Genomic DNA, 14,128 nt, shown 5'->3' with positions numbered 1-14,128 from the left:
ACACACACAGATGCCTGCACCCTATGGCACTGCACACTTTGTACTGTACTGCACTGTAGAGTGCTGCGTTGTACTGTACACTACACACACACACACACACACTCACACACTCACACACTCACACTCACAAGCACTCACAGCCCAGTCACATGTACCCAGTGACTATGCCAGGGCCTGAGTCACACCGAATCTTGTCACTAACTCACCAAATGTTCCAATGGTCTATGGTCAACCTGTTCAATTATTTTTCCACACTACATTCACCATGGTGAAGGACATTGTTAGTGTTTATTTCTACTGTATGTAACTGTGTTTTTATGTCTATAATCAGACTGTAATGATGCCATGTTTATTTTGAGTTTAAGAAATCAATCGTACTGTTACATAACTCTACACTGGCCCTTCGTGGCCACATTAACATTCACAAACACAAGCACACACACATTTCACACCAACATACTGCACTGACAGTTATTTGTGAAACTGAATGCCTCATACAAAAAGCTGTAGCTCTGCGAGGTGTGTGATCTTTTTCTTCTCGCCCCAAAGCACAGCTCAAGAATGAGAAACTGTAATATATTTAATGGATATGGTATGTGATTTGGTGTCACATAAGAGATTGAAAAAGAAAAGGAAGGTCCCACCGAGATTTGAACTCGGATCGCTGGATTCAGAGTCCAGAGTGCTAACCATTACACCATGGAACCACATGTCTGTTAAAGAAAACAGGGTGACACTTCTAGCTCGCTCTTCTATTTCTAGTCAACCAGTATGCTATGACTCTGAGCCACGCTATGCTGCATAGCTGGTTTTCTCCTGTCACATGTGTGGGTGTGGCTGTGTGAGAGAGTGTAAGGACCACCGCTTTTCTAATCTGACACTGCACACAAACGATAAATCCTTTAGTGTATGTGACACCAGATTCCTGCCCCTCCCCCTGCTCGTCCTCTCCCTCAACCCCCCTCGTCGCTGCCTCCCACCCCACCCCCAACTCTCCGACTCTCACTGGACGAGGGAATATGTATTGGCCCATCTGTCTGATAGCAGCATATGGCCGGGCTGGTGGGAGACATGGACTGTCACAGCGGGTTTATCTTTCAGTGCCCTGTCTACCCAGATCTCTGGACTGAAGCTGGAGAAGGAGAGGGTCATCTGCAGAGCTACAGATGGTTTGTTAGGAGTTTGTGCCGACACTCTGCAGAGTGTGGGCAGACTGGGCTGGTGATTCCCGAAGTTAGTATGTGGAATAGTCATGGCAGAGCTATGGAACCAGTCACGCTTGTTTGAATGATGGATGGTATGTGGGAGGCGAGATTCTCTCGGCCCTGTAGGGATTCACTGTGGGCTGCAGAGTAGGAGGTCCTGATTGATGCAGTTCCTCCTGCCTTCTTATTCGCGTTCTCCGCTCTCTCCTCTCTTCTGCTGCCTCTTTTCTAATTTCTTTTCTTTCTCTCCACTCAGTGGGCAGAAGCACACACAGGAGGAGGTCTGTTACTCAGTGCTGGGAGTGAAAACTCACACACACACACACACACACAGACACGCACACACTAACACGCGCACACACACACACACACACACACACATTTTCATTTCACAATGAGTCCACAGTCTCCACTTCCAAATCATTTTTTTCCAATGTGGGTTTAGCACTTTCATGATGCATAATACTCACAAAGTTTCAAATCACATTATCTGTCCAAACCTTTTTTGTTTGTTTTTATCACTGGTGAAGCATTGTATCTGTGATAATAGGCAAGTAAGTTAAAGGGCACTGTACAATATTTAGATATTGGACTTAATGAATTGTGATGGAATCCTTTTACACAGGACAATATGAGACAGTAACAGTGGGATGCTTGGCAGCACAGGAATACACAAATATACATGAGGCAAAAAGATTCAAAACTGAGCTTTGAGTTTGGAATAGCCACAGCATGCACCGTCTTAAACAGCTTAGATACAAAGATTTCTGCTTTTTATCCACTTGTGTATTTGTTCAGAACCTGTTGCAAAAGGATGTCCATTCACTGATTTATTATGAAGTAGAAAGAACAGGCATGAAAATATATGGCACACTGTACAGCTTGAACATAGCTCAATGCTAAAGAGAGTTTTTTATTATCATCTTCCTGGCAGAGCAAATCTGAGGCACTTTTACATGTTCTGGACTTGAACCCGACATTGTGTCTCTCAGCCACTGTCACTGTCAGCACAATGATCTTCCATGGTACCATGCCATGTAGCACAGGACAGAGATCCAACCCTGACTGACTCTAACTTGAACCAAACCCAGACCATACCTGACTTCATGTCACCATAACTGACCAGAACGGAGTTTCCCCAAAACATCTTAGTGCTAAGGTCTTCTTTGCTCCATTGAACAATGACCAAAGATGTTCTCAGTAGTAAGACAATTTTGGGCTCAGAACATCACCTGACTGACCTTAGCAGCACACTGTCATGTGTTTTACATTGACCCTTGTCTATAAAACTTACTGAATGCAGCTTGTTTGTCAGCTAATTGTATTTTGCATTACATCTCTTCGCTTCATTTATATCCTCTTTTTCCAAAGCATTTCCAGCCAAAACGTTTTGTGATGTGTTTGCTTCTGAGCGTTTCCCATGTCGACCTGTTCGCCACACAGGCTGACTATATGACCCTATGTCTGAATAAGCCAGTCAGTCACTAGAAAAGTGCAATATCACATAGAGAAACAACGCAAAAAGGATGAAACTTAATGGGTGATGAATTCAGCTTGATTGCCTAAAACAATGGACTTATTAAACATTGCAATTGTTTTTACACAGTAGTGTATAGACATACTATTCCGAGAATACCTTTTTGCCTTTACCCTTACCATTTTCATTTATTCATTTTTTATTTACAACCTTGCCCGTGCAATTGAATAAAACCTTGTGAACCAAATTCTGAGATTGTCTGTTTCATTGAAGGACAGGAGTTGAGTCAATAATGTGTTGAAAATCAGAAAAAAATGCAATTTGCACACACTGAATTCTGCGGTCACTGTATTTGAATATAAAACATAGCATTTATCAGTTCACAGAGGAGTGTTCTTAGCCTGGTAGGGCCATCTCTGTTTTGATTTTTAACAAAGAATTCAGTTTGGCTGAAGCACCAACAGATGTGTCTCCTGATCATTTTCACCAGCATTTGGTAAATCCTTTCACCTGCAAACACACAAGTCTCACCAATCTACAAACATCATAAGCCTGAGGTACCTCTTTAATATCATGAGTTCAAAATTACTTTAAATAGTCAAAAATATTGCCAGTCTTCTCATACCTCTAAATACAATAATAATACCTACATTAAATACCATAAGTTACAAAACAGGAGAATGAAAAGCTTCTTATCCACTACTGTACAAAGGCATTCATTAACAATAGCATTAATATTAAGGTATTCCATCTCTGCCATTCTGCTGTCTTTGAGTTAAACCAGAGAGAAAAAAAAAACAAATCGGTAACACTTCTCTGTACAAGGACCTTATTCCAATGTATTAACCTGTGCATTTAACTATGGAAAAATACTTTAAGTACATAATCATGCTGTGCTAGTACTTAATGGAAATCTCTTGATATATAATATAGTTACAAGAGCGTAATACAAGATGTAAATGCAGTGGTCAATCGTGATGTTAGGAAAAAAGTCGCTGCACCTGATGTAAGGATACAAGTTTTTAAAAATTCAAATTCAATGACCTTGATGTTAAAGACAGAGATCTGAGGATGCAGCCATGAATAATTTACTGTACCGGTACTGGAACTCTTTCATAAGTACATATTTCAGTATGCAACTTTTTACACTTTGTGTTGTTACACCCTTGTAAGTACAACATATATTAAGGAGGTTCACTGATTACTTGTAGAGTATTGTATACTTTACAATAAGTATACAATACCTTTCCATGGGTTAATACACAAGTTAACACACAAGAATAAGCCATTGTGGAGTGTTACTGCATTTAATTTATCCATCTATTCATTTACAATGCCGTCTTGAGTAGAAAGTTAATCTTATACAGTTCTATAATTGTATCATCATTATTATAATTATAACCTATTTTGTGTAAAAAAAAGAGTAGAAACTGAGTACAGTTCTGTCTTCACCCGTGAAGAGTGAAAATCTGTGGCCAGTTTCACTGAGTGTGGAGATTCACTAACTCTTAGATGACACTCTAAGCCCTTCACTGCACTACTTTGACCAGACAGGGCTGCCACACAGGTTCGCGGTCAACAGCAGTACACTTTCTGTTGGACAGGGGATCAGCTGAGTTGCATTTGACCTATCTGTATGAGTCCGCTGAGTAGAGTACCTGATAGTTAGACAGAGGCGTCGTCCAGAACCTGTCTGGTATTGCTCAGTGTGCGTGTGTGTAGGCCGCCGCGTCCGAAAACAGGGTCTTTCTGTCACAGCACAAACACACACATATTATGTACAAACATGTGTCCGCTTTAGGCGCTTTCGAAGGGCCCACGGTACGTCTGAAAGGTCGGGCCTGGTTCAGTAACACACACCACACTGAGTTTGGCAGGAAGACAGGTCAGTTGTCGGTGATGGTGGAAGCAGTTTGGATACAGGAATTCTCATGTCTAACCTAAACGCCTATGCCCTCTAAATTTTTGGGTGGCATGAACAATGCCTCTGGAAGATTCAATACTCATCTATCATATAGGGTTTTAAATAGATTGTGGATATACAGTAGTCAGTGACGTCCACTTGAGAAGTAATCAATTTATTGTAAACTGAACTCCATTTCCCAGCAGCCCCGTGTGTCCGGGCTGGGGTGTAGCAGTGATGTCACTCCAGGCCAATAGGTGTCACTGACTGGTTGGTTGAGAGCCATCCTTTAATTCTCTGTTTCCGATGACACTCTGCTGGCAGCCCAAGCGCATACATGGGACTCTGTTTCCACGGAGTCTATATTCAGCATTTCACTGTACAGTAAGTCACTTTGGATCAAAGCATCTGCTAGTTAGAGGACAGTATTTTGGGGGGATTTGGCAGCTTTGGCGCAGTTCTCTGAGTCTTAACAGCAATTATTTCCGTATGACTTTCGACATCCCCTTGGGGGGCAGTTTGGAGAGGAAGGAGAGGGGCATGTGACTGTGCCAGTGTGCTCGCAGTGACGCAGCTCTCTCTGTCAAACAGCAGGTGGCACTGAGGCACAGTTCTCAAGTTAAGTGGGTGGGTGGGCAGGTGGGCGGGGGCAATCGCAGTGTGAAATCACAATCCAACCCCCAACAAACACAGGCAGGCATCTCTAGTATTGGAAAGATCAATGAGGCCAAGGTTACACCCGCACCAGCCTATCAACAGGCAAGATGAGGTAATCCCTGCGCTGCCTGGGGAGGGTGGGAGGTGGATGCCTGCAAGTCAGCTTGTAGGGTTAGCTGCCCTCGTTGAGCAGGACCAGTATCGGGGCAGTGTGCTGTATCTCAGTATCTGTGTTGGGGATGTGGGAGTAGGATGGGGCAGGGAGGGGAGGGGAGGGGAGGGGTTGGGCGGCGGGTGGGCAGATTATCATATGGCTCCGTCTGTGAAGTTGCGGCAGCTCGGTCTCTAGCTGGCCTCCTCTATGAGCCGGGCCAGCGTGTCTCTCAGCTCCGTCAGCTCAAAGATCTTCCCATCCAGCAGCTCCAGCAGCGTCCGCAGGCTCTTCCTGAAGTTCTCCTGCTCCTCCTGGTTCTCCTCCAGCCGCTGCTCGGCCCCCGACAGCTGCTCCTCCAGCACCCGGCCGCGCAGCTCCGTCTCCTGGAGGAAGAGCGACAGTGTTGTTTGTATTTTCAATGTCATTAGGAGGGAAATAATTTGGGGGTGGAGGGTGGAATCAGCAGCAATCTCTCTGTACCTCTACACTGTTTCTCAACTCACCTCAAGTTTCTGGGTTAGGGTGTCTTTCTGCTCCATCAGGTCATTCATGTTTTCCAATTCTTCTTTCATTTTTTCCATTTCCTGGAGGATATAAAAACAGATTAAAAGGTGGAAATACTATCACCGTAAGCGGAATGTGAATGGGTGCTGTGGGTGCCTGGCACCCATAGCTAACAATGTAGAGAATCTCTTGGAATTTAGTAATATTGGTAGAAATTACTCATAAGTTAAATAAACATATTATGAACAATCATCAACTATTTTCCATCGCTAATTCACTCATAACCTTTATCAAAACTCAGTCTATCAATCTAGAAAAATGAATTTGCAGGTTGGTGCAATATGGCAGATTTTACATGTGATATTGATACTTAATTGATTAATAAATACACCAAATTTAATCTAAATGCTCATGTTGTTGTTTTGACAGCTCACTGGGAATCAGTGCTGCATTTTCTGTAGCATAATAGTTATGAATTTTAACTATAATTTTAGTATGATGAGTCATTTTTGCCATTTTTAGACCTATAACATGTTTGGTAGACAGAGATCACAACTATAACTTGCACCAATATACATGAAAGGCAAGCACAGCCCCTTTATATAAAATTAATAAAGGGTGTTGTTATATGAATGTGGACAATTATATTTCAAGGCAACGCCCTCCCCTAAGTCACACACACACACACACACACACACACACACACACACACACACACGCATACACACACACACACCTCCTCTTTGTCCCTTAGTGTATTCTCCAGTTCCTCTATGGTTTGGTTGAGCTCGGTCTTCTGGGATTTGATCACCGGGGTTTGGTTGCTCTGGCACTCGAGCTCCGTCACCTGCAGCCACATGATGGACAAGATGGAAACATATGAACTTGATCTCACCCTTTCATTTGTTCCCAGATTACTACTTGCTTACCTGGACTCTCCCTCATCCCAGCACTCATTTCTCCTCTCTCTTTTTTATCTTCCCCCCATCCATACACCTTCACTCCTCCCTTACTGCCTTCCTTCCTCCGCTCCAAACTATCTCTCCTTTTCAATTTGATTTGATTTATTTGCTAAAAACGTATTTTATAAAATGTTGAACTAACAGCATTGTGCAAGATAGATAGATAGATAGATAGATAGATAGATAAATAGATAGATAGATAGATCCCTGTGCCTCCCTCCCTCCCTCACCCGTTTGTGTAGTCTCTCGGCCTCCTCCTGGTAGGCAGCCAGTTGTTGTTTCCACTGTTTGACGTTGGCTGTGGACTCCAGCAGAGCTGCTGTTAGCTTGGCATTGTTCCCCTTTAGTGCCTCCAGCTCTGCCTCCCAGTGTTTCGTCATGGTGGGGCTGCAGGACGCAGAGACGTACATAGTGTTAGTTTACCACAACAGTATCCACAAGAGATGAGAGAAACTAACATTTCCATGGTTATGGATGCACACGATGTATCTGACAATGGAAAAATCTGCAATGCAAAGTTGGGGCTCTGATGGTTTATGAACAGTCCGCACACTGCAAAGCTCTGTTAAATTCTTTTAATGCACCAGAGAAGCAATGTTTCAAGCGCAGTAGCTCCTCCTAAGACATAAAGATGGTTTATGTTTTACAGGAAAGAAGAACACAGCCTGTGCTTCTGACCTGAAGCTCCTAAATGAAACCCCTGGCCTGACCACACAATATCAGAATCATCCATCCATCCACCCATCGGTCCGTCTCTGTCCCAGTGTGGGAGGCTGACAGGGCTGCAGCGGGCACTCAGGCCAAAGGGTTGTAATCTGAGATTATATCCTCAGACTGGCTGGAGCCTAATCTGGTCCAGCTACTCACAGAGGAAAGACGAGATGAGAGACGAGGGAGACGGGCGAGTGAGAGCGATTGGACTTTGCGGTAGAGAGGCGTGGGTGAGAGAAAAAGCGGGGACAGCAGTGGGAGAAATATTTGCATACAGGCAGTGTAGGGGATAGTGCAAAGTTGGAAGCATAATATTAGATATGGATAACCTTTTGGACTCAAACATTCGGAGGGGAAAGTACTCAGAGATGCTTCTGCTGTGCATCCCGCCACTCAGATGTGAACACTGCAGGCTTTCAGTTGAGATTTACATAATGCCCACTCGCCCTGTCTCTCACACAATAGCTGCACAGCTGATTTGGAGGGGGAAATGCATGAAAGACCTAAACGTTGTCGAGTACCGACATCGAGTCAAGTACCTTTGAAAAGGAGCTCCTACTCCCACATACTTTGCAGTAATTCCTCACAGCAATAGAAGCACATACACACACACACACATATATATATATAAACACACACAGAAAGAAGCTTAGCTCGCTCAGAGTGGTGAGGGTCTTTGTATGACCCATAACAATGTTGTTTTCGGTTTTGTTCCACCCCCTCTCTGAAACACAAACACACACACACACACACATATACACACTCACTCACTCACACAGCAGTACTCCACTATGCCATAACACCCACTCTGTAAAGCATAAAAGAGAGAAAGCCCAGATCTAATTCACTCAGTACTCCCACGGTGCCTTCAGCTCTTACACAACAGCCACCCCCTCTGAGAGTGCAAGTGTGTCTGCATGCGTGACGCATAGGAGGGAGACGACACTTCATCCTACACTTGCACACACTAACTGACACACAACCACAACCCCACACACACACACACACACACACACACACGCAGAGATGCTGTCACCAAGGCACGCAGCCCCGCCAATGTATAAACCACACAGAGCAGCACACCAGACCAGGAGAGCAGGCGAGACGTCAAGATGCGAAGATGGAGAGAGACGCGGAAGGCAAAGGAGAGCGATGGAGTGAAAAGCAGAGGAGAGAAAAGAGTGAGAGATGTTTGACGTTGGGTTTCATCGACACTGAATGAGCCTGGCCGAGAGGTTTCAGAGGGCAGCTGAGCTCAAGTCTGCAGAGGACAGAAGAGCTGAAAATCTCGACACACATGGAGGGAAGGGTGAGTTAGCTGCTGCTTTATCACTGAAGTATTGATAGAGATCGATGTGATTATTTACACATTCCGAATTTGTCTGTTATGGAGCCATGGATTATACAAATTTTGATATTTCTTTGTTGGTGACTGCTATATCATTTTGTTATAATTCCACCTATGATAATGCAGGAACCAACTGTGTGGTCAAATAGCTATTACTTCACTTGTTGTGACACTGTCATTTTCTTTATTTACACTTTGTCATTTTCTTTGTTTGCACTTTATTTTGGAATGAAATTAATTTGTAATTTTTCCACTATAATTTTTTGCTTCATGTATGTGAGAATCACAAATTCTAAAATTGTGTATCTGGTGCAGTTAACTAAATTAATGTTACTGAGTTAATTTTTCTCTGTCTCTCTCATCTACCTGAACCATCGCCAGCCCACAGAACAAGAATGAGTAATGAGAGAAAGTACGGGACCAGGCTTTGTGGGGTGTGGAGTTTCAAGGAACAAGATTTTTATTTTTTTTTGCTTAAATTCTGAATGTTATTTGTGGTTTGAAGAAAAATCTGTATACACAATGCACTGTACATGCCAATAGATTGTAACTCCTGAATAAAAAGGCAACATTATGCTTTGTGTTTTACTACTTTCCAGTACCAAGCTTAATTCCCTTTCCAGCGTCAATATACTACCAAACACAAAAGCTAAACTTGTGAGGCACTGAGGGTTTTGTGTCCTGCCCGCTGTGTGTTGACGGAGAGACTCTTTCAGGTAAGTTCTTCCTCCTCACAGAACCTCTCCACAAGCGGGGAGCCAAAGCAGTTGCCATGGCAGCACCAGAGGAGCGGAGGAGCTCGTGGCACCCTGACGTATGACATCGGCACCGTCTCCGATTGCACAAGCCTACTGCAAACCCACCCAAAGGTGCCTGCATCCTCTACTTTGCGACACCATTCACTTATGCCTACTGGAGGACACCTACACCCTTCATTACACAAAACCGTTCACCTAAGCCCAAGGCGGTCCCACCGAGAGATGTCGACATATTCCAATATATAGAAAATCATTCAAACAAGCCTCCTGCAGACCCACTGAAAGACACCTACGGCCTTCAATATGTAAAGCCCTCTCATAGTGACATCAGCACAACACATCAGCTGTCTCTCATCCCCCTCTCTCTCTCTTCCTCTGCCCTCTGCACCCACACACACTTGCCTACACAGCCCTGCTGAGCAGGAGTATGCCGTATCTACAGTACGTTATGGAGATAAATCATCATCTAATTCCAGACATGGAAAAACAACAAACTGAGACCAAGACCGAGGTCCAGTAAACAAGTGCAAAGGGACAGCAAACACCTGTGTATGTGCAGGTGTGTGTGTGTGTGCATGTCTTCGTACTTCACACAAAAGTATAGAACTAAACACATTCAAAATACACTGCATACATTTTTATTTTATTCTTTTTGATTTTAGAGTTTTTCAAATAAACTGTAGGCTACACCGTTAAACAAATAAACTGTAGGCTACACCGTTACACAACATCTCAGAATCTACATTTCTGATGCTACAGTGATCAGTTCACTTGCTGCACTCTGAGGCACACGGGGGGCCGGGGCTGACGAAGCTAGTGTGAAAGGTGTGGGTGTGATGCTCTAACTGGCACAGCCCAGACATCAAATTAAATAAAGTCACATGAAGCCTGAATTGTGTGTGTGTGACAGGGAGAGAAAGGGAGGGAGAGAAAGAGAGAAAGAGAGGAAAAAGAGAAGAGGAGAGAGGGCTGTGTAGGAGAATACATGGGTAGTCTACGTCCTTTGCGTCTGCACCCTTTGCGTATGCCTTTGAGAAATGTAAGACTGAGGTGCGCTTGTAGCGGCCACGTGTTTGCCAGCGAGAGTCGACCCCTTCTCCCACGCATGCAGCATTAATAGACACATCAGCAGCAGCAAGGCTGCAGCAGGCAGTGGGTGTCCTCGCTACATCCAGCTCTCACTGCAAAGATCTGTTGAGCCTTCAAAGAGTTCATGATGTGGCGGTGGGGATTTCTAAGCATTTGCACTTGAGCTTATCATGGCTTTATAGACTTTAGCATGTTAATAAAAAGGTTTCTGTTGAAGTGTCAAAAAAGATGTTACTGCTCTCAGAACACCAGTAGTTAAGCAAAAAAAAGGAATGATAATACATTGATACCTTTAATTAATAAGAATCGCAGGCAGAGTAATCATTATATGAGCGGCACAAGGTTACAGAGATTATGCAAGTTAAAAGAGCCTGTTGTTTACAATAAACTACAGGTTACAGTAGAAAACAGGAACATTTCCTCATCTCAGAAAATAATAGTTCACTCACTCTGTCAAAGTCTGTAACTCAAATGACTGTCCGTGCATTCCTATTTCATTTTATTATTGTATATAAGTGTGTGTGTGTGTGTGTGTGGGTCTGCAGTTGGTGCATGTTTAGGTGTCAGTGACTCATGCACAGCCTCTTTATACATTGCACCTCCATCTCTCTCTGCCCAGTTCTCATTCTCTCTCTCTCTCTCTCTGTCTCTCTCTCTCTCTCTCTCTCTCTCTCTCTCTCTGTGTCTGTCTTGCTCTTTCTCAATCTGCCTCCCACTACCCCCAGTATGTTATATAAGTGTTACATAAACGCTTTATCGACACCTTTTGGTGATGAACCTCACAGCCACACCTCTTCAGGAGGCCATTATACAGAGCAGAAATATTTACATGCCACTTTCACCTCCTTATTTTGCAGATTCTATATGAATCAGTATTCAAAATCACAAGGAATATAAATTATCATTGTCAATACTCAATCTGCTAGCAGGAATGTATACAACAGTAATGGTGCATGCATAGAGGTGACATTGTCACCTGTCATAATGCAGTAAACAACATAAAAATTCATGACCAAGCAAGCTTACATAAACAATGGTTAAAATGTGTCTTTAAAAAGCCATTATTGCACTGCAGTAGGCAAAAGTATCACCGTAAATATAAGTGACCGTCCTCATTACAGTAAGCATGCTCAGATTGAATAAAATAAATAACTTATATGCTTCCTCATTCCTGAGAAACACTTAATGTTTTGACTTCCATCTCTTTGCTGGTCCACATGAAGTGTAATTGCATGAGTAAGAATGTCACTGATATGAGTATGACTCCAATATCATCAAGAAAAAAGTCCTGCAAATTCATTGCACTTGGCGATCAGAGTGATTCTGACTCTTACTCCTCCTCATCATGTGCTGTAGGAACCGTATTTGTTAGCAGTTAGTAAACAGGCAGTGCATTGGGTTTTGTAAGGAAGACCCTCCCTGTTGCTGACCTGTAACCAGGCTATTATTTTGGACAAGCTTGTGCCTGAAAATCTGAGTAGAGAGTTACGATGGCGCAGTGGTCAGGACATGTAATGACATCCCTATCAGAAAGAGCAGACCCGACAAGTCTTATACTGCTCCCTAGACAGGAAAAATACAAGAAAGGCGGGTAAATAGGAAGTGTACTACCACGCTGATATGTAGACAAAAATATCTATATATGTATATATAGGTTCATGTAAACAAAGAGAAGGAGAGAAAGAGAAAGACGTGTGTGCTTTTGTGCTTCAGACAAATAGAAAACCAGAACAACACATCATGATTAAACAGGAGACAGCATAACAGATGCACACATGCACAGCATTAAGCCTTCATCTCACTATTGTGTGATCACTGTGAAATATGACCGCTACAGTGAGTGGATACGGTCTGATTCCAAGGTCTGTACTGCAATCAACATGACAGTGCGGGACAATGAAGACGTTACTATGTGGGAACTACCTGTGTGCGAAGGCCAGTGCGTTCTGCGAAGGCTCCGGACGGCTGTCTGAGTTTGGAGTCGTCACAGTGTCGCAGATTTCATCCGTGCCGTTGATGTTCTCCATGGTGGGCGGAGTCACTGGGGTCAAAGGTGACGAGAGCTCTCCTCCTGGAGACTCCTGCACATGAAACACAGTGTTGTTCAGCAGTTACTGGACTTGAAATCAGTCAATCAGTCATCAATTACTCAGTCAACTAATCAATCAAGATCTTTTTTTTTTAGATTATTTTTAAGGCATTTGTGCTTTCATCACACCACAGTGTAGAGTGACAGGAAAGATTGGAGAGAGAGAGAGAGAGAGAGAGAGAGAGAGGGAGAGGGAGAGGGAGAGAGAGAGGGAGGGAATGACATGAGATAAAGGCCATGAGCCAGATTTTAATCCACTACATTGCAGGTACATCACATGCAAATGAAGCCAAGGCATCAGGACGCCCCAACCAACCAATGAAATTAATTTTGTACCACTGATTACTCAACAGTGCATGATGGTGTTTTTGTCATTAGATTAGAAACACGACAAGAAAATTACAAAAAGCAAAACAAAGAAATAATTTGTGACATTTTCATATAAATACATATAAATACATTCTGTTTTGATACTTTCTGTTGCTTTTACATTGCTGCATTTTCTGTTCTTAACAGCCGGTATCAAGAAGGGCTTTCAAGGGAAAACTCCTCTGCTGCACAGGAAGTGATGGGTTTTATGTTACTGGAAGCAGCAGCAGTAGTTTGGAATAAACAGAAGAAGAACTGACTAGTTGGCACAAGTAGCGATATCTACCATGGCTGAACAGACAAAGAAAAGACCGGAAACTACAGAAACTCAAACTTCATCAACAGAAAATCCAAGGAAAAAGACGCCACAGTAACAGCCAAACTATTTGATTGACAACTAATCTCAGGAATGACCGCTTATCACCAAAGATATCAACAAAGTAAAAAAACAAGAATCTTGCAGATTACCACTTTAGGTAAAGTTGCTGAGCAGTTGGATATATTAAATCCTTTCTTATGAAATTCAAGAAGTTGAATCATACAAGAAAAGCAAGAAAAATGAAGACAAAGAGGGACAGTCGCTGAGAGAGCATGAGGTAGAGAGACGGGGGCGGAGGGGGGCGGGTGGTAACTTTCTCTCACACTGATCATCTCTTGGTGCGGGTGCTAAAAAAAGGGCGTCTTAGTGAGCAGTTCTGCATGCCTATAGGCCATTAAATAGCTTACTATAGCACTGGGAAATTACAGAATTACAGATTAACGCTTATCTTTATATCCCATACAACCATAGAAATTATACGAGAGACAAATCATTTAGCTGCTGCGCGTACATAAAACAGAGCTATTAAGACTTAGGGCTTGGGCACAATACAGTACCACAATGACACTGCCTGTACATCCCT

General features: G+C 43.1%; 1 protein-coding gene across 2 annotated transcripts in view; it reads right to left on the bottom strand.

The window, feature by feature from the left end:
* Nucleotides 1–5,587: 5,587 nt before the first annotated feature.
* The window catches only part of homer1b (homer scaffold protein 1b), a 13,805-nt gene continuing 5,264 nt past the window's right edge, over nucleotides 5,588–14,128 (bottom strand). Inside the window, exons 4-8 of one of the 2 annotated variants that reach the window (XM_071527889.1) lie at nucleotides 12,689–12,849; nucleotides 7,093–7,249; nucleotides 6,637–6,747; nucleotides 5,900–5,980; nucleotides 5,588–5,779 (exon numbers count right to left, since the gene is read on the bottom strand). In XM_071527889.1, coding sequence (XP_071383990.1) covers nucleotides 5,588–5,779; nucleotides 5,900–5,980; nucleotides 6,637–6,747; nucleotides 7,093–7,249; nucleotides 12,689–12,849 — 702 coding nt within the window. The remainder of the gene's footprint in view (nucleotides 5,780–5,899; nucleotides 5,981–6,636; nucleotides 6,748–7,092; nucleotides 7,250–12,688; nucleotides 12,850–14,128) is intronic. The other variant, XM_071527890.1, reaches the window with a different exon arrangement.

The sequence above is a fragment of the Centroberyx affinis genome, unplaced genomic scaffold, assembly GCF_046629955.1.
Source record: "Centroberyx affinis isolate AG114_WGS23_722 - 3 ecotype Tasmania unplaced genomic scaffold, CSIRO-AGI_Caff_v1 ptg001585l_1, whole genome shotgun sequence".
Taxonomy (NCBI): domain Eukaryota; kingdom Metazoa; phylum Chordata; class Actinopteri; order Beryciformes; family Berycidae; genus Centroberyx; species Centroberyx affinis.
Note: the sequence above shows the minus strand (reverse complement) of the source record. Positions and strands in the feature narration are given on the sequence as shown.